The sequence below is a fragment of the Centrocercus urophasianus genome, unplaced genomic scaffold (genome assembly GCF_019232065.1).
Source record: "Centrocercus urophasianus isolate 14NV4802_14NV808 unplaced genomic scaffold, USGS_Curo_1.0 seq_30, whole genome shotgun sequence".
Taxonomy (NCBI): domain Eukaryota; kingdom Metazoa; phylum Chordata; class Aves; order Galliformes; family Phasianidae; genus Centrocercus; species Centrocercus urophasianus.
Window position 1 is genome coordinate 11,872,740 of NW_024884867.1, and position 27,489 is coordinate 11,900,228.

The 27,489-nt window shown below is 43.3% G+C and overlaps 1 protein-coding gene across 1 annotated transcript; it reads left to right on the plus strand.

The window, feature by feature from the left end:
• Positions 1 to 3,630: 3,630 nt before the first annotated feature.
• LOC122165787 (protein HIRA) lies at positions 3,631 to 26,850 on the plus strand (the record flags this gene model as incomplete). The annotated part of the gene is made up of 24 exons (XM_042829102.1): positions 3,631 to 3,736; positions 4,448 to 4,558; positions 5,317 to 5,407; positions 5,934 to 6,028; positions 6,350 to 6,445; positions 7,419 to 7,579; positions 8,443 to 8,610; positions 9,136 to 9,249; positions 10,967 to 11,037; positions 13,358 to 13,463; positions 14,028 to 14,255; positions 14,604 to 14,689; positions 15,052 to 15,246; positions 16,615 to 16,785; positions 17,920 to 18,124; positions 18,810 to 18,914; positions 19,680 to 19,828; positions 20,975 to 21,136; positions 21,823 to 21,881; positions 22,576 to 22,681; positions 23,588 to 23,710; positions 24,200 to 24,363; positions 25,361 to 25,449; positions 26,002 to 26,850. Coding segments are annotated over 24 exons (3,078 nt in total), but the record flags the coding sequence as incomplete, so codon positions are not given.
• Positions 26,851 to 27,489: the final 639 nt, after the last annotated feature.

Below are 27,489 nucleotides of genomic sequence, written 5' to 3' on the forward strand. Positions count from 1 at the left end.
CAATGGTGAGGACGGCAGGTGCCGCGGGCCGGGCGGGGCCGGGCGGGCGGGGGTGCCGGGGAGCGCCGGGCCCCGCGGGCGGCGCCGAGGCGCGGCGAGATGGGAGCGGGGTCCGTCCGGGCCGGGGAAGATGGCCGCGGGGATCGCCGGCGGCCGCGGGGCGCTCCGAGCGGCTGGGACCGAGCGGCTGCGCCTCCCCGCGCCGGGCAGCCCGGCGTAACGCGGCTGCGGGACTTAAAACCGGTTTCCGGAGCGGTGTCTGCGTCCTGAGCGCCGCGTCGGGACGGAGCGCCGCGCGGAGAGCTCTGCTTTGGCCGCGTTGCCCTCCCGGCCGCGCTCGTCTCCCGCTCCCGGCGCCGGGTGAGACCGGCTGAGCGGCCGTGCCCGCGGCTCGGCCTCGGGTCCTCCTGCGTCGCCGGGAATGGCCGCCCGAGCCTGGAGCTGTAGCTCCCGTACGGCCGTGCTGCGCTGCTCTCCGCGGGGCGGCCGTGCGATGTGTGGTCGTGGCGATCGGAAAGAAAGTGGAAGCGCTTCGCTGAGGTGTTTGTTACTTCTCTGCTCGATTGATCTGAACCGATGCAGAGTTTGCGCCTCGCTCTCTGGCTGCTCGTGTGTGGGCTCTCCGGCGCTGGATGGCTGCCGGGAGCCCACCTGTCAGCAGCGAACTTCTGGCCTGCACCTCTGCAGGTCGCAGAGAGCAATGGCCCCGTGGCTGTTCTCTGTGTTTCTTTAATGGGTGCACTGCTTCGCTATGGCGTGTGTTTGGGAACTGTTGTAACTTTTGGCATTAACTTGTGAACTCTAGAAAAGCATCCTCTGCCGAGCAAGGCTGTATCCCACGGGTGATGCAGTACAAGGCTTTGGTAGCCCCACGTTTTGTCTCCATTTTTGTCGCTGTCTTGCTGGGGTGAGTTTGTGCAAGTCAGTTTGTTCTGCAGGTGGTGAAACTCTGCTGGACGTCTACCACTGCTTTCATCTGCGAGGCGCTTTAAGGTCTGTGGCACACAGAGCTGTCTGACATTCTCACTACCTCCTTCTTGGGGCAGGGAATGCAGGATCAATCATGAGAGATCAGGCAGGTGATTCTGATGTACCAGGGTTCCAGATCCCGCAGGCATTGCTGCACATTAGCCATTTCCATCACTTTTAACAGGCTGCACGTTACTCTGGTACCTCCCTAGAGGTGGGGATGGTTCCTGCTGTGGTCTCACTGTCCATAGCTCTTGCTCCTTTTGTTTTCACTGCCGCCAGAAGAGCTTGCTGTTGTTGGTGCATGAGCAGGAATCAGGATCTCAGGATGGCTCCTCTGTGCGCTGGTTCCTTGCTGTCGTTCCTCCCTTCCCCTTTACCTGCTCAGTTTTAGGACTTGTGTTTTGCTGAACGGGCTGGAAGCGGCTGAAGGATGCTGGCAGGCATGCATGGCAGCTCTGTGAGATGACAGCCATGGGAGTCGGGGTTGCAGCAAGTACATTCAGTGCGCCTGGGCTTCTCAGCCCACACTGTGTGTGCTCCCTGTAAGAGCACTTTGCACGTTTTGGCTCTACAGGTTTTTGTCTTGGCGTTCTTAATGTTGCCTTGCCAGAGTGCTTGTTGGAAATACTTCTTCAAGTGGATTTTCTGTAAGCTCTTTGCACTATTAATGCCAGTTTATTAGATATTTTATAGATATTCAGCTGGGGTTTGGTTCTCCCCCCATTTCCTTTCAGTACCCATATGAAGGTACACAGCGCAGTGTGTGTGCACGTTTGGCACACAGCTGGTTGAGAGCCCCGGTCTGTAGCAGTGGCACATGCTGAGCCCTCTTGGAAGGAAGTCCTGTGCGATTCTGAGAAACCTCTGCAACCCCTGAGGTGCTGTTGGTGTGTTACAGCTTGTAGGAATTGGAGCTCACTTTGTTGAAACGGAGGCACAGAGTTTATTATCTCTTCAAGCTGTAATGGTGGAAGGTAAATATTGAAATGGATATGTGAGTCACATAGGATGTTGTGTCTTGGATGGGCTGCGAGGAAAGTAAATAGAATCTCACAAAGTGGAACTTTGCATAAAATTGTCTTTTTATTTTAGTGATTACTGCGTAGAATTAAGTAACAAACCACATGATGTCATATGGTCTGTCAGAAGGTGTTCTGGTTTCAATGGATCTGGTTTGCTGCTTCGTGCTGTGTAGTGGGGAGCTTCAATAGCTTCAACAAATTGTTTATAAATTATTAGGAGAGGGGAAAAATATCCTAAACCCCACTGTTAAATTGCAGTGTTACTGTTTAAGCATCACGTGCATCTTATTTTGATGCTTGGTGACTGGTATGAATGAGAACTTCTCCAGTGGCAGGCATGGCAAGGCACTGGGATGCTTTGGGAGAGTGACCTGGTGCTGTTGGGTGTCTCAGCAGTGACCAGCAACACCATCAGATACAGACATGGAGCTGAGGAGGGCGGCAGTTGCTAATAAATAATGTCTCCTTCTTTGCAGTGTTGTTTAACTGCAGCCACCCAAGCTCTGAAGCGCTGCCTGTGCTGCTGGGGGGCCACGGCTCCCCTCTTAGTGAGGGCTTTGTTCCTTCTGACTCACGGGGAATCATCGGGTTCCTGGTTTTGTGAGTGATGCAGAGGCTGAGGACCTAAAGAGGCCTTTAGGATTAGAAGGCTTCCTGTGCTCTCACGGCTAACGGCCCGGCACACATGGTAACTTCGGGTGTGAGGTTATCGGAGCAAAGGTAATCTCTTCCACTTGTAACATCTGTAGAGGGAGCTGTTCCTGTAAGCGTCAGTGGCTTACACTAGTTTAAACAATGTGCTGGTTTAATGTAAGGGAGCTTTTGCACCTTGGGAAGGGCAAAATCAATGTTTGCTTCCTGCCTGTGCTTCTCCAGTACTCAGCCGTTTGTGTTCATTCGAGATGGTAGGGAAAGAAGAATGGAGTCAAGCACGAACTGAAGAAAAGCCACGGCTAAATCTCAATTTGTGCTTTGTGTGATTTAGAGGACTGGGAAGGAGCGCACGTGGAGCGCTGTCTCAATCCAGTGAAGGTCTTTGCTTGGCTGCCTGTAAAACTTTTTAGGGGAATCACGTGTCATCGTTGCAACACAAATCCAAACAAACTAAACCTCAAAACAAGTCAACATAAAGAAAATACATGAAGCAGAACACACATCCCTCAAACAGTAAGAAGTACTGGGACAAGGATTTTGTTTACAGTTCAGTGTCAGGGAAGCCAGATGGTATAGTTGCAGCATAAACCCATAGTTGGAGAATCTAGTTAAATTCTCCAGGATTTATCAACAAAACAACAAAGGACAGAAACCAAAACCTTGCTTCAGGTCATCAGCTAATGAGCTGCAGAAACCTGGAAGAAATTCCGTACCCAAGTGTGATTTTACCTTGTTGGTGCAACTGTTGTGGTGTTACTTTGCCTTGGGGCATTTGGCATATCCTGCAGGATTACCTCTCCTTGTTCATCTCTGTTTCGTTTATGGCACGGTAGCTTCCATCTACACTAGTAGCTGTTCTTTTCTTCACATTGCTTTCGACTCTCCTACTCAGCTGTATTTCTTGTAATCACTGCTTCTAGAAGGAAAATGCCGTTTGCCAACCTGAAGGGTCATGGATCTGTTGGCATGACTGCCTTCTGCTCACTGTAAAACTATTCACTGTGTTTCTTGTTCTCTGATTGCAGGAAAGCCCATATTTTCAGTGGACATTCACCCAGATGGGACCAAGTTTGCAACAGGAGGACAAGGTATGCTTACACCCTGAGGAGGTTGGGCCCCTGGGCACAATGACCTTGTGGCCTCACAGTGCTTCTGTCTTCCCAACCCATTTACAAACACATCACATAACTGTCTGTATCTGAGGCATCACTCAGGACGTATAGAAAAGCCTGCTATGATGCAGCAGGCAGAGCTGTGTTCCCTGATCTGTGCATCCTCTTGGATGTCAGTTGGGGTGGTGCTGCAATAGATGAGTAGTGGCCATAATGGCCAAATTTCTTTTTCATCTGAGGATGAAAAGAAGAGGACCTGAGTGTTTGAACAGCTAAATAGGGAAATCAATGTGTATAAATGGAACAGCTCGAGAAATGTGTGCAGAATTATTTGCTGTTGTCATCCAAATAACAATTCTGTTGGCTGTATTAACTGCCTTTTAGATTTTGAATGTATGTCTTTGTTAAATACAATTTTACTGTATAAATGGTTGGTGCCTGTAGTCATCGTTGTTACTTGAAGTTGTTATGTTGTTACACGAGTGATTATTTTTTATCACAGCTTTGTAACTTAATTTTCAGTGCAGTACTTCTGTGCTACTGTATCAGAATGGCATCCATAGTTGAATGTTTCCAGAGTTCTCACCCCAGCAGTGACTAAATCCCTCCCTGTTCCATGCCTGTATGGAGTGCAGCCGTTTTGCCGTTCTCGTGCATTTAAAAGGAGGGCCTCTTGTTCATCTGCAGGTCAGGATTCTGGGAAAGTTGTGATCTGGAATATGGCTCCTGTCCTGAAAGAGGAAGATGAAAAGAATGAAAATATTCCCAAGATGCTTTGTCAGATGGACAATCACTTAGGTACGTAGAAGCCCTTACGTATTTGTGCTGGCTGTTTCTTATTTGCCAGAGCAGTTCATCCATCTGTGATTACAAGAATCGTGTTTTGTTCAGTGGTAAAGAGTCATTAAATGCAGCACAGGGGTCTTGTGTTTTGGCTGGATGTGTTTTTAGATATTTGATAGAAAACGTTGTTAAGATTTGGCATAGAGGAATACAAGTACCGCTGGAAGTCCGTGACCTTCTCTGGCTGTGTGCGTGACGCGATGGGTAACACCTGAGAAACTGGGGGCTCTGAAGGACAGGGTGAGGGATAGGTATAAAGATAGGTAATGTGAAGTGTATCAGTAATAGTTCCAGATTGTTCTGCGCTTATTGCACGTTGTAATTGGAACAAGTATGGTTACCTGAACAAGCTATCCCTTCTCTTTCTGTCAAGATGAATGTTTTTTTCTTTGCCCTCTTACTCCCACTTAGTTTTCCCCAGGCAGTTTCCTTTGTTAGGTGAATATACATCTTTCACCTTTTAAGTTGCATTTAGTGAAGATTCTTTTAAACAATGAATAGTTTTTAAAAAATAAGGAGTTCCTCTACTGCCACTGAAAGAAAGGTAAGTCCCAATTCATTTATCTAAAGCAGACAGAGTGCCTTGAGCGGAAAAACCAGACTGACGTCCATAAGGTCTTCTGGCAAGCTTTACCTCTTATCGATTCTGCCCCCACTCTAGGAGATTCTATTGTCAGTTTTCATTTGACAAGCTTTCTTTTCTTAATTTTCAGCTTGTGTGAACTGTGTACGATGGTCAAACAATGGAGTTTACTTGGCTTCAGGAGGAGACGACAAACTGATCATGGTGTGGAAACGAGCCGCGTAAGCATGTTTCTTCCTTCTCAGTTTTGTGTTTTGTTTCAAGTAAGTGACAATATCAAGTCTATTAGTGTTTCTTCCCTCTGCAAGCATCTGGAAAGCTCACTGCTTCCTGTGGTGCGTGTGGAGCTGCAAGCTGTGATACCAATCACTGGTAGTCCTTTATCCCATCTCTGGGGCTGGAGCTGTTCTACCTGGGCAGTTGTGCTCCTGGCTGTGAGTTAAGGCAGCGTCTGCCCTTGAGGAAAACTTCCTGATGAGATCTGAAGGGTTCCTTAAATAATTAGTTTTTTATTATAGCTATTAGTTTTTGCTATTGCTGGACAGTATAACTTGCATGGAAGCTAGTTCTTTTTTTTTTTAATAACTGGAATTACTTTCTATAAACACCTTTTTGTTTCAGCTTTGTATTGCAGAAATACCTGAACATGAAATGGAAGCGTCCTGTGCAGTTGGTTTTTCCTTAGAAAGAGTGTGAAAAATGTGAGGTGGCTCTGTTGGGAACTGTTTTTTTTTCTATTTTAACTAGGTACATTGGACCCAGCACTGTGTTTGGTTCTAGCAGCAAACTAACTAATGTTGAGCAGTGGAGGTGTGTGTCAATTCTCAGAAGCCATTCAGGGGGTAAGTTAACAGGCACAGAACAAACATAATTTGTACGCATGCTTTGGAACGAAGTGAGTGTGTGCAATATCTGCTGCTACTTCCCTGTTCAGAGCAAGTACTCTATACGTGCATTACTACTTTTATAGGCACTAAATATTGCATTTCTCTGTTTTCAACTTGTTTGGCCTCAGTCTCAGTTTGCTGTGTTCTGTCCTCACTCCCACTCCTGTGATACTGTCGTCATTTCTTGATGGCGGAAAAAATGTTGCCCCACAAGTTCCTTTAAAAAGATTTTTGGATTCTCTGGTGGTGCCTTACACAGAGACTTTTTTTGAACAGATGTCATGGACGTAGCATGGTCTCCACATGATGCTTGGCTGGCATCCTGTAGTGTGGATAACACTGTTGTCATCTGGAACGCTGTCAAATTTCCAGGTGAGAAATCTGTTTCAGATGTGCAAGCATGTAATACTTTGCAGTAAGCTGCTCTGTGGGTGTTTCACTGGCAGTGCCCACGTGGCATTGTGTTGCCTGCCTTTCAAGATGGCACACTTGCAATACAGTGAGTTCCTGCTTTCAACTTTGGTTACTGATGATCAATGGATTCCGTGCTGCTGGAGATAAGTTATGCTCAGATTATGCTCCTGGTTTTACAGGAAAGTCATTATTACATGTGTTTTCTTTACCTTCTCTGCAATGTCATAATTGCATACCATTTCAGCTTGATATTAAAGTATTTCTACTTAGGTTTGTGTTTTTTCCTTCTTGCCTTTGTACCCACAGGACTTCCCATCCCTTCACCTTTGGGGAGCCGCTTCCTGATTTATCCCACTGTAAATGTTGCTGTTTAATAACCAGCGTGCCGTTACATAATGAAGGGGAAAAAGAAGGGCTAGGGACCATCTGCATCCTCTTCTGTCACTGCTGCTCAAAGCTCTCCAGTCTTGCAGTTGATGGCCATGTTTGTTCTTTTGCTGCAGCGCTGGCAGCTCCACTGGTCCTGCAGCCTTCAGCAGACCTGGAGGGTGTGCAGCACTTAAGGAGCACCTGCCTGTATTGGGTGCTTCTCCTCACTTACCTTGGTGTAAGCCGAAACTCGCATTGTGTGCTGTCTGGGCACCGCTATTTATTTGAGGGCTGCTGCCAAGGCTGATGTTGGAGGTTTTACACTTTCAGGCTATCTGTAGGCTGTGCAGTGCTCTCAGCCTCTCCTCTAACAGGCTGATAAGCAGGAGATTGGCAGACCTTGTAGCCCATTTTCAGGCAAACTTCTGTATTTTTTCACTCACAGGTATTAAGAAGCCAAATTTGTTGTGATAATCTTTGGGTACCAAAGAAAGGATGAATGTTTAACTAAAGTTCCAGTTAAACTGCTGCTTTAAGGAGCTTTTTTTTCTTGTTGGAACAGAAATTCTTGCCACTTTGAAAGGACATTCTGGCTTGGTGAAAGGGCTGACCTGGGATCCTGTTGGAAAATACATTGCCTCTCAGGCTGATGATCGGAGTTTGAAAGTGTGGCGGACAATGGACTGGCAATTGGAAACTAGCATCACAAAACCCTTTGATGAGGTACTTGAGAATGTGTGACCACTCCAAGTGAATTCCTGCAGAGTGGATGAAAATTGTTAGATTAACTCTGGTTCTGAAGAAGCACTGGGCAGTGTCATCTGAGTTAGCGCTGTTAAAGTATCTGGTGGTAGATTCTAAAGGGGATGTGAAGGGAAGCTTTCTCATGCAATGTGTCATTAAATTGAGACTCTTGCCACTGAACTTCTTTCATGCCAAAGATGTGTATGGTCGTGGAAGCAAGTAGATGCCTGGAAACATGGAGGTTGTTTCAGGGAAGAATTGGAACAAAGAAATTATGTTGCTTTTGCGTTCTTCCCAATGCATCTTCTATTGGCCATTATCAGAAACTTTGACTTTGACTTTGAACAGGAGGTCAGACTTCTGGGGAGAAACTGACGCTTAGTGAGTGGGCTGTGTTGCACAGGGACATGGTGGTGTCAGTGCCAGTACTCGTAGTAATAGACTGTAAATGTCCGAATACACATAAGGTGTGGCAAGCTGAAGTCTCACTGTTAGCAGCTGATGTGCTGCAGCCCTGTGACTGGCTAGAACTGTGATCGTTACTGAGTGTGCTGGACACAAGAAGACTTGAGTTTCGTTTCCTCCAAAACTAATTCTCTGGATGCCTTTTTCCTCCTCTTGTTAGAGCTTCCTACGTCATGCTGCGTAAGCGTGGCTGAAGCGCTGAGAAGTGTATGTATTGTCTTTCTTGTATGGACACAAGAGACTCTGTAACCATATTTCCTAAATCTAAAATTTAAATAGTTTGTGTGTTTAAAAAATCATTATTATATATAAAAATATAAATACAGTTTGCCAGACACTGTCTAAGTTCTAGTACATTTTCTTATTCATTTCCTCAGTGTGGAGGGACAACACACGTGTTGCGTCTTAGCTGGTCACCTGATGGTCACTATCTTGTTTCTGCTCACGCCATGAATAATTCTGGACCTACTGCTCAGATCATCGAGAGAGATGGATGGAAAACCAACATGGATTTTGTGGGGCATCGGAAGGCAGTTACGGTAGTGGTGAGTGAATGACAACGATTTATTCCTGAAATAAAATCATAAGATGTGCTTTTTGGTAACTGTATGCACCAGAGGGACGAGAGGGGGGGACGGATGGCAAGGTTAGTAAAGCGTGTGAAGTAAAATGTGGTGGTGTTGAATAAATTTCAACTTTAATGCTGGAAACAACCAGCCTGATCTTGTGATACGAGAGCTGGATGCAGGTGAACGTGAAAAGAAGGGGGAAATACAGGAGCAGGTTAGCAGTGTCAAAAGCCAGCTTTGTTAGCTGCTCAGCAACTGGGGTTTCTGTTGTGTTCCTGATCACTAGTAAAACTAATGTTCTTTGGCATAGCTGGTAAGGTGTTCAGACAGTCCATTAAGTAAGCATGTGGGGCTCTTTCTGTGCTCTGACAAAGCCTGGCTAGGGACTTCATTTCCATGAGATGTTTTTCTTTTTCACTCGTAACTGGAAAGCTTGTTTTTAAGGCAGATCTACTAAAATACAATTGCTGTAATAAAATTTGTGGCCTCTCAATTGTGCAGAAATTCAATCCAAAAATTTTCAAGAAGAAACAAAAGAATGGGAGCTCTACCAAATCAAGCTGTCCCTACTGCTGCTGTGCTGTTGGCAGTAAGGATCGATCTCTTTCTGTCTGGGTAAGTGTGTTTGCCTTCTGTGATTAACGTGGTCATTTGGATAGCTTGAGGGCTTTGCACAGAGGTCGTGTGTACAGCATCAGGTCTTTTACTTAGATTCATATTCAGATTTTTTTATTCTTGGTTATGAGAAGATTAAATGGGAGAGAAGTGGATTGGTAGTAGCTTATTTCAGGAATTCAGTGTTCTGGAGCCAAGAACGACTAGAAGCCAATGACAGAATATGTTGTGGTGGTAAAGGGAGGAACTGTTAAGGGAAATAATGTCTTACTTCAGCTAACGAACGTAATTCAGCCCTATTTCCTTCCAGTGTCTTTACTTGCTCTCCATGTGAGTCCTAAAGAAAAAGACTGTACTATCACTCCATATTTAGCCCACCTGTTTTTTTTAATCATTTTTGGAGTCTAGTTTTGATAGTCTTGCTTTTTATACGTGCAAGGAGCGTTCAGCATGCACAGCACAGCTGTTTCTGAGCGTGTGTGTCTCATCTTTGTGCTCTGTTCTGGTTTCAATCCCTGGCTTCTGCCTTTGCTGTGAAAATCAGTGTGAAAGTAAATGAGCTTTTAAAACATACTTTCAAGTTTTCAATTTCTAGTTTGTGTTTTACTTCAAAAATCTGAACTCAAATTGTTATTCTGTCTGAGAGAGGATGACTGTTCTCACATCTACAAATGCAAGGGGTTGTTTTTGGTAACTGCCAAGAGTAGAGAATAAGTTTAACTGTAAGGCTTTATAATGAGAATGTGGGCCAGAACACAGCTACTGTTTATAGATTCCAGAGTGGTATCTATTCATCAGTCATTAAATGCATAACAGTAAATCTCTTCCTCGCCTTGCTACCAGTGCTTACCCGTATCCAAGCATCACTGTTGGTTTGCTTTATTCTATATTTGTACTGTGACTTCATGCAGGGCGTCTGTTGAAGTTTCACTTGGTATTGTAGAGATGCAGTTATAGGCAGTCATTACCCCCAAAGAGCTGTAGGAATGTATCCAACACAGGCCAAGGAGGGAAACAGAAAAGGAGCTGCTGAAGATGACACACGACCTCTGTGTACCAACGGGCATGAAGCTTCTAGATCAGTTTGTCTTCTCGCGCTTCATTCTGCTTGTTTTATGTGTTGTACTTGTGCTGTAAACATCAAGTTCATTGGCTTAACATTAAGGAGATTAGAATCTCTGATTTGAGCAGCATAGTGGAGTTTTCATGTTCAGTTCTTTATTACTAAGCTGATCTGTAAGTATAGAAAAATCCTCCTTATGAATAATTGTGAATTTCCCTCTGCTATTGGCAGGCATCACTTGCTTGGGCAGATGGTCTGGGTGAAGACATGAAACCTAATCTGTCTTCATCTTGTGCTGGCAGTTTGCAACATCCTTATCTCAATAAAGCTTAGAATAGAAAGCTGTCTTAGCATGTGTGGAATTACCTTTTGAGTGGTAGAAAGCTCTATGAGTGCAGAAGAAGGACTAAGTTGGTGAAGACATTTTGTATTTCAGAAGGGAGGGGGAGATTGAATGTCAACCTTTCTTCTGCAGAGCTTTCTGTGCTAGTAAGGAGATAGCTTTGGATCTCATCGCGCTGTCAAGGACGCAGCTGTCTCTTGGCCTAGTCTTGTTTGGAGAACGCTGTTAGACTATGGGGAAGAATTAATGTGGTAAAATTTGTGGTAGCATAGAACTTCTGAATTTCTGAGTGTTGTTTTTTCTATTTCAAGCTCACGTGTCTGAAAAGACCTTTAGTTGTCATACATGAGCTGTTCGACAAGTCTATCATGGATATCTCCTGGTAAGTTGATTTCTTACAGAAGCCAGAATGTTGTCAGCTTTAGGTAGGCACGTTAACTGGAAACTCATGGAAATAGTGCAGGTTGTATCTGTTGGAATAATAGATCCTGATTTTCGGTTCTGCTGCATCGTCTTTGGTGTCGTGACATTAACTATTATCATGGGAGCACTTCAGCATGCGTGACATCAGAACTGAACAAAACCTCCTGTATTTAGGAATGTCTGCCTCACTGTTGGGACAACCAGCATCAAAGGCCGAGGTCTTAGGAAGGCAAAAGGTAACAGCCCTTCATTCATAGTGAGACCTGAAAAATGAGGAGGTAGTGAACACGACACTACTCTGCAAGTGGTATTAAAAATAAAGAAACAAAAAATCCCAGCAGCGCTGCACTTATGCAATAGGTGACTGAGAGTTTGGGCTTTGTATGTTATTTAAAAAAAAGTATTTTTCCACACTGTGCACACAGCTGATTACACAGGTTGTGTTAATTTGAGCGTCTCCTAGCTTTTGAAATTCTACCTTTGTAGCTGTGATGCTGTGTTCTTACAGAGTGAATTTTAAAGCTTACAATTGTTGTAGGTTCCTATTTTCTGTGTGCTGTATGAATTTTGCCACGAAGGTCAGAGAAACACATGAAAAATTCAAATCCAAAACATTTTGCTTTCATAAATAAACACCAAAAAACAGAATGTTTCCTGGGAACTGCTGTTATAGGACAATAGCTTCAAATAGCTTTGTTTTCCTGTAGTGCTTTTTAATTTTCCATCTGCAAATTGCACATTTTCAGTGGCATAAAGTCATTGGGAGTAATAGCTGGTTAACGTTTTACTGTTTAAAAGGAAGTAGTTTTGTGGGATGTATGAGGTAAACAAAGCTTCATCAGGAAACTTATTATTTTATATCCTGTTTACAAATTCAAATTTATGGCTAAAATGCCAATATTATGGCATATTCCCAGAAATGCATTCCAGCTGGTTGCCCAATTCTAAAAACAGACTGATGAAATTCAAAGGAATCTGAAACTATTACACTGTTATAGCTGCCTGGGCTCTGGCTTGGAGCTGTGGGCTTGAATCCATTGTTACAACATCTGAGTGCCATGACGATGTTACACAATAATTGCTGGGCTCTGGATGTCAGTAGGAGCTCAGCAGTTTTATCTGATAATTGAGCAGAAAACTCTCCACTAAGTTATATCACTTTTCTAATTGGAAACTGTGTTGTTTAGCCCAGTCATGGTGCTGATGCTGACTCTTCTGAACGTGATGCTACCAATGTACAGCCACCACAAAGAAAGCCATTTTCAAACACCTGCAGCTGTCGTGCATGCAGTGTTTTTAAACCTTGCAGGACTAGTTTGGATAGGACCAAAGAGTTCTGCCTGCTTCCCTTTTTTCTCTTTTCCTCTATAGAAGGCCATCTTACTTTACCTTACTGCCTCTGTTAGGTCAGTGAATGTGTGTTACTGGCTTGGTAGTCAAAACTCATTTTTTTTCTAAATGTGCAATACAGGAAGGCTGCCGTGCCATTAAGGGAACAATATATCCTCTCTCTGTGCTCCCACCAAGAAAACCTTTTTGTCCTCCAGAATAGCAGTGTAACACTTTCCCCTGTGTAAGAGCACACGCAGTTTGCTTAGATGAACAAGCAGTGAACTCAAATATATGCTCTTACCTAGTGCAGCGATTTTAGGCCTGCTCAAACACACATCTTGCTTTCTTTTTATTGTTGTCACTTCACATAAAGATGATTGAGAAAAGGTGCTAAACCAACACGCATAGCTTCTCTCTTACAGTCTTTTCCCTTCTCCCTCCTACCTTGTTTATTTAGACTGCAAGCTCTCTGTGAGAATAGACAATCTGTTGTAATTTGTTTCCCATGCACGATGAAGCAAAGTGGCAATTCTATTAAGAAGTGTGTCAGCTTACCTGCTGAAGTCCCTTTTCTTCACCCAGTTCTGTTAGCACAGAAATTCCCTGTGCATCTTTTGAAGCAAATATACCTACGTTTTTCTCTCTTTGTGCACAGTGAGTGCTTCAGATGATATTTTTTTACCCCTACATCAGGCTTTCCGTGATGCCATGGGGTGTATTGTTCTACAGCCACCTTCCCATGTTCACTCTGATTTGCCTTCTTTCAAGGATGAGCACACAGACCCTTGCTGTCCATCGACACCTTTTCTCCTGGCTGTTCCATTTATCAGTGTTCACTGTGATAATATACCTTAGGCTAAATGTTGTTTTTAATTCTGAAATTTGCTGTATGGCCCCATCGCATCAACAAGAAGGAAAAACCAAGGATGGATCTTTTTTTCCTTCAGGACCCTCAACGGACTCGGTATCTTGGTGTGTTCCATGGATGGATCTGTGGCGTTTTTAGACTTTTCCCAGGATGAACTTGGAGATCCACTCAGTGAGGAGGAAAAGGTACAGTAAGCAATCCTGAGAATCTGTGATCTTATATAAGGGGTGTATTGATTCAGTTAAAGTACTGGAATGTTTATAGAAGTATGCAGTGACTGATTTTCATGTTGCAGAAAAATGTGTTGTTTAAAAACAGTACAAAGAAATGAATTGATGGTGGTAGCTTCTATTCTGGAAAGAAAGCGTAGCTGGAAAACATCCGCCTGCTTACACACCATTATATGTTACAAGTAATTATTTGACCAGGGAAACCAAGAGTGGGTGCTTCAGAACACTTTAAAATTACTCTTTGACTTGCTTGTATGCAAACCTTTTTAAACTGATTTGCTGTTGGCTGTTTTTAACTCTTATTGCTATTAGCAACTAAAGCTTTGAATTCTAATTAATGTACTGATTTATTATTAGCTCACAATGTAAAGAAAGGAAAAAGAATGATTAGTTTATAAATGGTGGAGGACACGTATCGAATCTTCTGTTAGATTTGTGTGGTTCCTCTGCATCATATCTAGTGATGTCACATTGGCAGCTGTAGTCACTCTTTGTGTGGTACACTTCTGACACTCGCAGAGCAACATCCATCAGTCCACGTATGGTAAAAGCCTAGCTATAATGACTGAAGCTCAATTGTCTACAACCATCATTGAGAATCCAGAGATGCTCAAGTATCAGCAGAGGCAGCAGCAGCAGCAGGCGGAGCAGAAGAACGCATCGATGAGGGAAGCATCTGGGGCTGCAGCCACAGCTCCCAAAGTGGCAAGCATGGTCAATGGGGAGAGCTTAGAGGACATTAGAAAGGTAGGTGCTCTTGGGTGGTTACTTTATAGCATCGAGTAGGAAGTCAGCAAACAGCAGATGTTTGTGATAAAAGAAGTTTCTGCAGCCTTGTTCGTGTTGAATAGGTCTGGAATTGGAAATGGCTGTGCCTGAATTAAAAATGAAAAGTAATTCATGCTGTGTTATTACCTGAAAGCAGTAATCAGAACTAGAATCCGTTGTATTTTGTAACATATGAACTTAAGGAGGATTTTTGATTATTTTTTTTTAAAGAGCTTATGTTACAGAAATATTCTTGTAGATTCAACTGCTACGTGTGCAGTAGCATCCTATCTATCAGAAATAATGATTACATATATTTCCCAACAGAATCTCTTAAAAAAGCAAGTTGAAACACGAACAGCAGATGGCCGGAGGAGGATCACACCTCTCTGCATAGCTCAGCTGGACACTGGGTACATTTGGAAGTAGTTTCTAAAACCACTAGAGATATCTTCTTAATAGATAAGCTGACTCTCATTATCTGCCCTTGTAGATGAGTGAACACTGCTAAAGTTCTGTGGGTTCATCTCTGCGTTAATGCTGGCTTTATCTTCATTTGTGTATGGAGAAGGGCTCTGGGAAGTCAGTGGTTGGTGGTTTATTTAGGCTGTGTGTCCCTTTATGTGCATGTGTTGTGCATACATACAGAACGTGTAATGAAAATCTCTGAGTGCAGCAGAGGGAGAAATGGGATGAGTTTTAATTAGAATGGTTTTCTTTCCATTGTTTTCAAAATGTTCTGAGGAAATCTATTTGTTGTTTGTCTTTTACTTAGGGATTTTTCTACAGCATTTTTCAATAGCATCCCAATATCTGGCACACTGGCTGGCTCAATAATGTCTTCTCAAAACAACCAGCAGCTCATGTCATTAGATTCTAATGCAGCAAATTCACTTAATACTTCAAAGCCTTCTGCAGAGCCAACAGCAGCCAGTATAAAACCAACAGATGATGCAGCCAATAAGGATGGGTCAGTATTTGCAGGTTTTGTTTTTCATTTACATGGTCTTGGTTTAGTTCTTGTTTGTGATTGTGTCATCAGTCAGTCATTACACTGATCTCCTTACCCCAGAGCTTTAAGAATCCAGCACTCCTGCAGGAGGTTTGTTAGCATTAGGTTACTTAGCAGGCGATAAATCGGTAGTGAAAAATTTCACGCGCGTGGTTCTGAAGGTGAATTCAGTGCAACAAGATACAGCTGACTGTGTGCTGATGCTCTGACAAAGTGGCTTGCTAACAGAATTCTGAGTTGTTATTAGTAAATGAATTTTCCAGCAGTGAAAGTAATGAAGTCTGTTTCCCTTGAGTTCTGTCCCGTGTCCCCTAGATCTCCTCTCCTCAAGCACAGTAATGTTTCTTCCCTACATCAACAACTCAGATGAGAGAGGGCACAGTGACTGGCTTTGTCAGTGCACATACACTGAGTCAACTGCGTGTCTTTCAGATTAATTGCAGAACAAGTAAACTTTACTCACTTTTTCCTCAGTGGTAATGCTGATCTTCCCTCCCCTCCTATATATATATTCATAGCATTTGTAGGAGCATGTCATTGAAATCTCTACTACTCCATTAAATTTAGTTGAAATTGGTCATAAATTAAAGAGTGAGTGGTAGGCTGTGAGGAACGATTGACAGACAAAATTATTAAGTCTCCTTTTCTTTAGAAATTGGGCTTCTAGCTGCTCTTTAGTGCAAGCATCAGTTATCTTAGAGCCCTTTGTTCCCCTGAATGGATTGAAAAATCTCTAAAGTAAACAGCTATTCAAATAACAGATCCCTGGAATGCTTTAGTATGGGGAAAACACATTCCTATGTCTTAGTCATGCTTGGAAAAGGTATAATAAATTGTTTGGGTTCTTCAACAACAAAATTAAAACTTGGCATGGAATGTTTCGGCGCAAGTTCTTTGATTGGCATGGACAGAATATAATCCTATAAAGGAAAGTGTTTGATAACAGGAAGAATGGATGAAACCAGAAATTCCAGTCGTTATTTAAAACAGCAAACCTTTCCAATTAGGAATGTAAGAACTAGCTAAAAATTTAGTTCCTGAATTAAAAATACTTAAAGAATGAGCTAATTAAAGTCACTAAGTCTGGATAGATCTAGATTAAACAGCAAGATTTTAGCTCAGAGATGCACTGCAAACAGTTTTTGACACTAGACAAAGCATGGAATATACTGACATGTGAAAGGTGAAAAAGTGTGTTGTAATTCTCACATATACCAGTGAAAAGTTTTGAATGTGATTTCTAGCCAAGATAATGAATGCTTCCAATGTGGGTTACAAATACTAAATTTCTTTCAATCCTTTTTCTCACATCCCTTTTATTGGCAGTGTAAATGCTACCTCTGTTTCAGCTGCTCCTCCTGCATCATCTTCCTCTGTATTGACAACTCCATCCAAGATTGAACCTATGAAAGCATTTGATTCTAGATTTACAGAACGATCCAAAGCCACCTCAGGGACTGCTGTCATAACAAATACAAATCAAACTGTTGTGGACAGGTAAGAAATAGCCCAAAAGACAAAAAAGGACAGTAATGTAGAGTTTAAAAGCTGATTGTCTACGGTGCTTGTGCTGTGGAAATTCTTGGGTCTCTTTCAAAATTGGAATGAAGGAGAGAGGTGGAAATGGGTGAATTCTTTGCTACCATTATCCCTTTGTACATTTATTCTCTGGCATATGGCATGGAGCAGACTCTTCATAATACTCAGTATTAAAGCTCCCATTACAAGAGGCTGTGTGTATGTTCATGCCTTCATCTGTGGATATTGCATCTGTGTTCCTAGGAAGACAAAAATAGCCACCCTGTGTCTATGTGCAAGAGTGAGATTTACTTTGAGATAAATGACAAGATGTCCCTGCAAAGGACCTGTTGTGCCTTGAAGGCATGTGGAGAAGACTCTGATTTTATGTTTTTTTCTGACTTTGGATTCCCATGATCTTTATCAAAAAAAAAAAGGGGGGGGGGGGTTGTAACATAATGTGTTTCTCTGATTTATTACTGACAAAGTGTGTTTTGATTAAGTACCTCAACAGTTTTAGTCAGCATCTAGCCATGGTTAAAAAAGAGAAGTATTAGGTTACTCTCATACTTGTTTCCAGTGTGCTGGTAAAGTTATGGATAAATGGAAGTTGTTTGGCAGAATTCAAATGCCCAAGAAGAAAGGTTTGGCTTATGCAAGGAATTCCTAAGGAGTGATGTGGAATAAGTAACGAAACACTGTGAGTTAATAACTGGCCATTGAGAGGAATGGGGAGAGAACAGCTGGAGGATCTTTTCTAGACTATAATGTCTAATGAGGTCATAGGGATTCGTACCCTCCCTCCTTTACTTTTGTTGTGTTCCTCAAATACGGAATGGAGCTCTGCAGGCACTTAAATGGCTTGTAGACATGCAGCTTACATTAGTCAGAACTGAACTGGGGAAAGGCAGCATAATGATAAATGAAGTCCTGCTTGAGTAAGCAGAAAGTGTAACGTCCATTGGAGGCAAAGAGATGAGAAACTCTTATAATTTAAAGTGCTGGATTATTTGTATCGACCCAGGGAAGAGGACTGATTGTAATTGTAATTTAGCACTAAAATAAAATACAGCCTTTGGAACAGGCTTATATGAAATGTGTTTACTTCCACAGACTGAAGGATCAGAATTTAATTAAAGACAATAAGCCCAAGGATATTCTGGAGAGTAGCAGTGACAGCGAAGAGAAGATTCCAGCTGCTAAACCACTCAGTGCACCCAAGCGAAAGCTGGAACTTGAGGGAGAAACGGTAGAAAAGAAGAAAAAGGGAAGACCTCGAAAAGACTCCAGACTTGTACCAGTAACTTTAACTGTTCAGGTGAAATAAGTGAGATTCATTATGACTTCCAGTGTTCCTGTAAGAAAATGTCACTTGTTCCATCGAGTCAATGCCACCACTGTAGGATTCCTCAGATTTTTTAGCTCTCCCACTTTGAACCTTGTTCTGATTTAAGATAACTAGCAGGTTCACATGATTTAGCAAACACTATCCTTTACAAGGATGAGCAGAGATGCTCATTAAATGGAACCAGTGCTACTACTGATAGTCTGCCAGATCTGTATGGAATCACGAGAAACTCCGTTAGTTCTTGGAGTTCTTGGTATTCTTCATGGGGAGAGGCCCGAGCACAAGAGTTTGATGTGGATGTAACTTAAATGCTTATGTCTTCCCTAGGAATTGGGAAGCAGCAAGTTACATTGCAGTTTCCATCATTTTAGGAAATATGTATCCTTCTAGTTGAAATTTTCAGAGCTTGGCTCTTCTGTGAAATATACCAGGACTTCCATTAATTAGTTCCAACTAAATTTTAACTTTAGTTTGCACTTAAGTCTCAGGAGCTGTATTAAAAATACGTTTATGTAACAAATGTGACAAACAACATTTTAGATGAGTGTTATGTGGGATCTTTAAAAAGTTTTTCAAATCCATTTATGTTGTAACATATCTTTGTTTTTAACCTGTTCTTAATGGAAAAATATAACCACTCTGCATTTTTTTCCAGTCCCCAGCTGCACTGGCTTCTGAAAAAGATGCTGCATGCATCTCTGCACCAGCATTAGCACTTAAGCTGCCAACCCCAATCCCACAGAAATCATTTACTTTGCAAGTAAGTTGTCTACAAGGAAAAGAAGCTTACTATTAAAATATGTATATACATATCTATATATATATTTTTAACAAAAGTATTCTTAAGATATTTAAGATCTTTTGATGAATGAGCGTCTTCATGTATGTTCGATAAGAATGTGCACTTCAGCCTTTGAGAACATAACTGTGAGAAAAAACAGCATCCAATCAATTCAGAATGGGTACTTCTGCACTAGCTAAACTGCAGTGAGAAATGCCTCTGGTTCATCAGTCCCTCCTGGTTAATTAAAATGTATCGTAAAGATGAGTCTCCAAGCAGAGTAACTGCTGCGTTGTTATTACCCTTGTGTTGGTGGTACATGGCTGAAAAGACAGCTGTTTTCTGAGACATTTCTGGAGGTGCTCCACATTCAAAGAGACTGACAAATAGTATTTATGAAATGGTTTTTCTGCATGCTTAGGCCGCAGCGGTCTGGTGCTGATCTCAAGAACTGAGGGAGAGCTGGCACGGCTGGAGATGCCCTGATGTTAGGTGGCGCAGACGAGCACGGCCTTTCCCCGTCCATAGCCCTCAGAATACAGAGAGGGTATTTGTGTTGTAGCCACGGCTGATTTTCAGAGGTCTGCTTCTTTCAAAGTGCAGCAGTGTATTTTGAAGTGATTTTAAGCAGAATGCCATACTTCAGTACTTTCTTAACTTCGGTGTTTGAATCTAACATCATTTGTTGCTTTCTTTGAGGAGATGCTTTTCTCTTCATGAAATATTATATTTTTCCTTTTTCAGGTAAGTTCAGATCCATCCATGTACCTTGAAGTGGAGAATGAAATGACCACAGTGGGAGGTTCCAAGCTGAGCAGGTTGAAGTGTAATCGAGAAGGAAAGGAATGGGAGACAGTCCTCACCAGTCGAATTCTCACAGCAGCAGGAAGCTGGTAAGAGAGCCTGTTTTTGAGGAAGTGAAAGCCTGAAGGGAATAAATAGTCCTGAGGGCTGAAAATGTTTTGGAGGTACAAAAGTACACTTGAGAAGAAGTGAATTACATGTAAAATAAATTTTTGTGTTTTACGGGGAGGTGGAGGCTCTAGAAGAATTTTTATCCACTAATTTAGAAATTTTGATTAACTGCATCACTTCTGTTAGGGATTTATGTGATGATTTTTGCTTGGCTCAGGATGTCCTGTTTGTCTTCCACTTAACCTGCTCTTCTGCACTGATGCTCTTAATCTCTCATCCTGTGGAAGTTTTGGAGGGGATTTTGTCAGCTACTGCTGTTTCCCTGCTGTTTCCTGTCTTAACCATCCCCACCTCCTCCTTTCCCTCAGCCATTGTAGTCTTTGCACTGTTTCACAATAAATATTTTGTGGACAAAAATACCTATTGCTTTCAGTCTTGAGACCAATTTCACTCCAAATGTTAGTTTTGTTTACAGAATCTTGAAGCATCGTGGACTCTCAGCTGATAAGAAATATTGTATATTTACAGTTCTTTAACTTCCTTCATTAATGCTAAATACATCATGATAACGTAGTAGTTAGCATTTGATTTTCTGATGGCAACCAGAGATTACTGATATTTGTAGTTAGTAGCAGTAGTTCCTATGATGCTGTAGTTAGGAGCAGTAGCTCCTATGATGCTGCCATATATAGTTGGAAAAAAGGTATTGCAAACACAATACCTTTTCTTGAGGTCTGAAAAAAAAGCAGCAACATTTCTAAGTTAAATACAAATTCAGGCCTGAAGAAGACCTTGAGTATATCCCAGAGTTTTACTGGTATTTCCAACTATGCCACTAAGAGTAATAAAAGATAGCACCTCTACCTGCAAACATTCTCTTGCCTATTACAAGAGAGTTCCATCACTGTGGTTAAAATAAACAAAGGAGATGTGGAATGCACCTAAAATGGATAATCTGACCACTGTCGGCCTTTCCTTTTGGTACCTAGGATTTTGTTAAAAGCTGTAGTAGTTACAGCTGGAGCTAGTTCCCTGAAAGGTATGGCAACCCAAGCAGGCAGTGTGGTTTTATGCAGCTCTCGTGTATTGAAACATAAGAGTTTATTTTGGACTTTCTTTTTTAGTGAGATTGTCTGCGTAGCCTGTGAGAAACGAACGCTGTCGGTATTTTCGGCTTGTGGTCGCCGCCTTCTTCCCCCCATAATACTGAATACGCCCATTTCCACCCTGCATTGCACAGGTTCTTACATCATGACTCTCACCACTGCTGCTACGCTCTCTGTTTGGTAAGTGATGTGATAGGTTACTCTGTTCAATGGTGGGGCTGATGTGTTCCTGTTGAAACTGTGCCTTAAAGCCAGATCCGAACATGAGTCCCATTTTGAGTACAGGATGAAGGTATAATTGGGCAGGACTTGAACCCCGAATCTCCGTTCTAGGAGGGAACTTAACGTTCATTTTGATGCTATGAGTGAGATAGCAATAGACAGCAACTCCATGCAGACCATGAATCTGAACAGATTCCCTAGGGTATGTATGGAATGAATAGGGTGTGGGGTGGGAGAAAGGCAGCCTTTTCTGTCTTCTGTCTTGCTTAGTCAATGAAATGCATGGGATTTAGAGTACTCAAGGCATCCTTTAAGATATGAAGGTAGAAACTGCAGTACTTGTTAAATTAAATCTAATACCTCATACAACTGTAGACAAGTCAGAGCTCCTACAGGCATTGCTGGGGCCCTCAGTTTGCTTAGCTGTAATGAGGATTCCTGATAGAAAGGGACATAAATTTTGTTCTCTGCCCTGATACAAGAACTCTGAGTTTGCCAAAACAATTTTCTTAAAGCAATGGGACAAACAAACAAAGCCCCCCCAGTAACTAGCATTGAAATTGAAATGTATGTTTGTTAAATGATTTTGGAAGTTTCTGTTGTTTGTAAACTGCAAACTTTTCCTTTTGTGCTTCTTTTTTTAGGGATGTTCACAAGCAGACAGTCATTGTTAGAGACGAGTCTTTGCAAACAATATTATCAGGTAATAAAGGAGGTCATTTGCCAACCTCTAGGCCCTGCCGTGCTATTTATCACATTCATGACTGTGCACACTCTGCAAGTGTGTTATCTTAATGATGAAGAAAATGGGGGGAAAAAAGGCAGTTTCTGAGAGCATACTGTCTTCTACTTTAGCTTTAATCATCTCCGTACGAACCATAACTAACTTGACAAGTATTTGTTCCAGCAGTTTGCAAGAGTCTTCATTAGAAGTTAGATGTACAAATCCTGGGATGGAAATGTTCCAGGAAAGGCAAGACTCCAGCCACCTCACTCACACAGTGTTGATATTGGGTGCAGCTTTTCAAAGATGCTGGCTTTTAGAATTTTGACTTAATGGAAGAAGAAAGATAAAGGCTTTGGGGATTACAAAAGGCATGGCAGATTTGCTGACAATTTCACTCAGATACAGAAAATGTTTCTAATTAAGCAAATGTTGTGGATAAATGGCAACATCGAGATTGACAGTGGATTCTGCAGGCGAACAATCTTAATGCCACGGCTCTGAGCCTGGTGCTGACCATTGTTTCTTAATGTTCCTATTAATCTTTGAGAATAACAATTTGTTCACCTTTCTCTGTTGGTTGCTGAGACTACTAGTTGGCAGTGGTAGCATACTTAGCACGATGAATGCATGCAGGACTCAAAGCAATACCTTGCTTTCGTTTGATCTGTAGGAAGCGATACAACCGTGTCTCAGATCCTGCTGACTCAGCACGGCATTCCTGTAATGAGCATGTCTGATGGGAAGGCGTACTGCTTTAATCCTTCTCTCTCTACATGGTAGGTTTTACGTGTGTGCCTTTACAACGTAGCCAAGCATGTGTTCTGGTTTACTGTTTCACTCCACATTTTGAAAGTTAAAGCAGTGCCCTGGGGCTTAAGTGTGCTTTACTTGTTTAGATAAACTGACAAATTGTGTGGAGAACTTCCCAGGCACCATGGAGCAGGGGATGGATTTCCAAGCAGAATTCTGACCCCGCTGCCTCTTTGTTTGTTTGTACTACAGCTTTGGAAACATGTGAAAGAGTGATCCCTTTAGTCATCGTACGAATTTAAACATGATAAAGCAGCAAAGCTTATTTTAAATATTTGTGCCATTTACCTCTGAGCTGTCTGGAGGTCTAAACTTAGCGCTGTTTTGAGTCACTGATTCCCTCGGCATCTCAAACTTAGTGAAAATGATATCCTTGATTAGGTGTGGAAATGTCAGCTGTAGCTGTCAGCAACCTGGGTAAGAAGGAATAGCTTAAAGTCTGAAGAGTGTCAGAATGTCTGTGATGACCTGTCCAGGGGGTGGGGGGACCTGGCCCTCCCTCAAACCAAACGCACAGTGTGAAAGTCGTTACTTCGTGCCTTTGCCCCAGTCTTCGTTATGGGTGTGCCGTCGTGTGTGCTCTAAAATGCCAGACAGTGGATTTCCTTGTGCTTTTCAAAATAAATGCACTGTACTAAATGATCAGCCCTGTCAACTCTGGGGGTGGGAGGGATGTTTCCATGAGAGGACAAGTGGAATTTGCACAGACCACAGCTGTTCCGACTCAGCGTCCAACTGCGGAGCATCTCTGTGATACACTTCTGGTAATCCGTGAGCCTGCGAGTCGGGCTTTGAGGCGGAACAAAGCTGCATCAGCTGGTATCACTGCTTGCCCTCTTCAAACTTGTCTCTACTCTGTTTCTCTTTTCCAGGAATCTTGTTTCTGACAAACAGGACTCCTTGGCGCAATGCGCGGACTTCAGGAGTAGTTTACCATCCCAAGAAGCCATGTTGTGTTCTGGGCCCTTAGCTGTAATACAGGGACGAACATCGAAGTATGCCTTCTTTGCTTCATTTCACCAGCATGTTTGTCCTTTTCTTCCCGTTAGTTGAGCACGTGCCTGAATCAGTGAGATGTTCCTGAGACGCTGATTGCACTGATATGTATCAGTAGCTCCTGGAGCGTTTGTGTTCTTTGCACACCTGCAGTCTGTGCTGCAGTGCTGCTCTGAGGTTATTCGGGGGGCAGGAAAGCATACTCCAAAATTAACATTTTTGTTTGAGTCTCCTCTTTATTGAATGGGTGAAGTATTTGATGATTCTGTGCATATAATACCTTAATTAGCAATTAGTGACGCCTGTAATTATAGCAGTGGAGGGTAAGGCAGTTTGCAGTGAAGCTCTGCCTTTGTCACTCTGGGCTGGAACCCTGAAAGCACTAGGTGCCTCTGGAAGTGAAGTGCAGAACTGTGTTACAAGAAGAATTTTGTCTTAAAGTAGCATCTGATATTATGGTGCCATGTTAAATTTTCTTTGGTTTGTAGTTCAGGAAGGCAAGCTGCCAGATTGTTCTCCATGCCTCATTTAGTGCAGCAAGAAACAACGCTTGCATACCTGGAGAATCAGATAGCAGCAGCGCTTACGTTACAATCCAGTCACGAATATCGCCACTGGCTCCTTATCTATGCACGGTACCTGGTTAATGAAGGTGAGACCCAGCGTGCTACGCTGCCCCTGCAACTCTTTGTGTGTATGTGTGATTGCAAATTCATCTTCACTTGCTCAGCACTTGGTGCCTGGACTCGCTGCTCACGGACGGCCCAACCAGATGAAGCATTTGTTTCCCGTAGTGCTTCAGTACTCAGGAATCCTCACATGCTGTGAACAGAGTGTGGTCTGGGGAAACAGTGCCATCTGTGCGGCCTTGAGCATGGGCAAAAAAGTGAGCAGCGAGGTGATGAGGGTGCATCATGTGCGTTACGTGGCCACAGCTACAGGCGCTTCAGAAGCAGCGGCAGCACCATGCAAAATGTGAGATACGTGCTGAGGAGCAGAACTGCTGCCTTTGATACGTACACCAGAGCACACCCAACTGTGGAGAGTTTGATTCTGTTACTTGCTCTTTATACCTCACTTTGCCTTTGAATACTCCATCAGCACTAAATTCTGTGAGGAAAGTAATCCGCAGAGACGGTTGCTTGAATCCATTTCATATTTGAATATACCCTTTATGCTGCTATACTAAGCAAGGCTGACCAGTTGGCTGTGGTTTTGGGGATTCTCTGCATCTCTGCTTGTTTGTGTTCTAAATTCAGTAGTTCCCGTTGTATTTGTTCAGCCCCACTCCTGATCACATGCAGTCATTTTGCATGGAGGGGAATGAAGTGGTGTTAGGCCACCCATGCTGTGTTGGCAAAAATAAAAACAAGCACTGATTCTTGGCCCCTGCTTCATTTAACAAGAGCCCGGTGAGTTGCATTTTGATTCTCTCTGTCCATCTAGAGTCAGGACACATGTTAAAAACAGTTACACGTGAGAAAGTCCTCACTAATTGAAAAGAAACATCTACGTTTTCAGAAATCCTGCATGTTGGCCTTACCCTATTCTAGATATTTGCAACTCTTTTTCTTGAAAATGTTGTCAGTTAAATTGTGTGGAGGTTTTATATAGTGAAATTTTTATGATCTTATTCTGATAATATTCAGGGTTTGAATATCGTTTGCGAGAATTATGCAAGGATTTGCTGGGTCCAGTCCATTACTCAGCTGGAAGTCAATGGGAATCAACAGTAATGGTGAGTCTTGAGGGAGAGTTTCCCATGGAAATTACAGGATGTGGGTACACAATGTAACTTAAAATGTGGTTGAACTTAATATAATCATGGATTAAAATGTTTTTTTGCTATTCCTGGAACCCTTTACACTCTATAGTCCTATCCCACAAGAAGGCTTCTTCCCATAGCACTTATATGTATTTCAGGCGAACCAGCAGATGAATGCTCAGCTCCACAGTCCCTGCACTAGTCTTAAACACTGATCAGACGGAGTAGAGCTGCAAGTGCAGGCCTCCGCATTCTTCAGAGAGCAACTCTGAGACAGCGGTGTGCCGATGAAACGCCTTCCCTTCTCAGAGGCTGCAGCAGCTCCATGAGCACACAAATGTGAAGTCAGCTTCTATTTTAGTCAGGCAAGCAGAGTAAGAACTTAAAATGCATGGCTCTTCCCAGTCAGGAAAAGAAACGCATGAATCTGAAGCAATCCTATGGATTACATTCCCAATATAAAGAAACGCATTCTGAGGAAGCTTTTGTGTTGTGTAGCTTGTTTTTTTGTTTGTTTGTTTTCAGGGTTTACGAAAGAGAGAACTATTGAAAGAACTTCTTCCTGTTATTGGACAGAACCTCCGCTTCCAGAGGCTTTTCACAGAATATCAAGAGCAGCTGGACATCTTGAGAGACAAGTAGCATTTCCCCAGCTTTTCCCTGAGGGGCCTGGTCCGAGAGAAACTGCTGAACAGCATAACGCGGGGACGGGAGAGGAGAGGAAAGGAGAAGAGAGGAGAGGAGAGGGAGCCCGGTTGGTGTGGGAGTGCGGAGGTGGCGGTGCTGCGAGGTGCCGGCGCTGCGGGTGACCTGCGTTAGTTTTCAAAGCTCACGAGCGGATCTGTGGAAAGGAGCGGACGAGCGTCCACAGTTTCCCAAGTGAAACGTGACCATCAAAGCTGTGGCCTCTGTTTCTGCGGAAGGGTGTGCGTATGTATGTACTTCGGGGGGGTCCTTTTGGATCTGATCTCATTTTAATATGGAAATTAGCGGAGAACTGTTTATGGGGTTTCTTGGATGTCCTGTGAAAAGCACAGTACTTCAGAGTACACTGAACAGCGTATTTAACCCTGTGTAGGGTTTTTTTGCCTAAGGATTTATTGAGGCTCAACACTATATTGAATTAGATGAATGAGCCGCATAAAAAGAAATTTCGTAAATATTACGGTATTACGCAGCCAATAGATTTTCCTGTGAATATAGTAATAATAATAAGAGGCTGTTCTAACACGGACTATTTTTGTACTAGAATTTGCTAACTTGTGATATGGAATTTTATTTGGCCAATAATCAGGCTGTCTCTACAAAGTCATCTGGTAGGAAATCTAACTCTAATTACAAAAGCTACGTTTCAAAATAATTCAACCAAATTAACTCGTCCTCATCTGGTTTTTAATTTTTCAATATTTGTAAACGGCATCGGGGGGCGGGGTGGGGGGGAACGACGGGACGGCTCTTTTTGTAAGTACAAAAATAAATGAAGACTGCATTGGTTTAAAAAACAACAAAGCGGCCTTGAATTGTCGTGACGAAGGGCGCGGGCACCTCTAGCGCCGCCGCCGCGTGCTAAATCGCGCTATGGCGTCCGGAGCCGAGCGTCAGGGCGCTCTCCCTTCCAGGCGTTTTGGGAGCGGGGGCCGCGGGAGGGGATCGGCGCCGCGGCTCGGGCTGAGCTTCGCCCAGCCGCGCTCCTTCCGTGCGCTTCCATCCCGGCCGCACGGCGCTGCGCGGTGCCAGCACTTCGCTTTCGGAGCGGTTTCAGAACGGCCTTCAACCTCACTCGCTCGGCTCGTTTTCTCCCCAAGCGCCGCGCGCCGCTCCTGCCGAGAGGCTGAGCCGCGCCCCGCCGCCATAGCGGAACTTCCCGCCCTCGCTCCGCACCCCGTGCCAGGCGGCGCCGCGCTCTCCGGTAACGCCGTTTAACGGCGCCTCAGCGTTCCGCTTCGAAGGCGGCTAGCTAGCGGAAGACAAGCCCTCCTCGCTAAGTCTTAAACCCGAAGTCCGTCCCCGAAG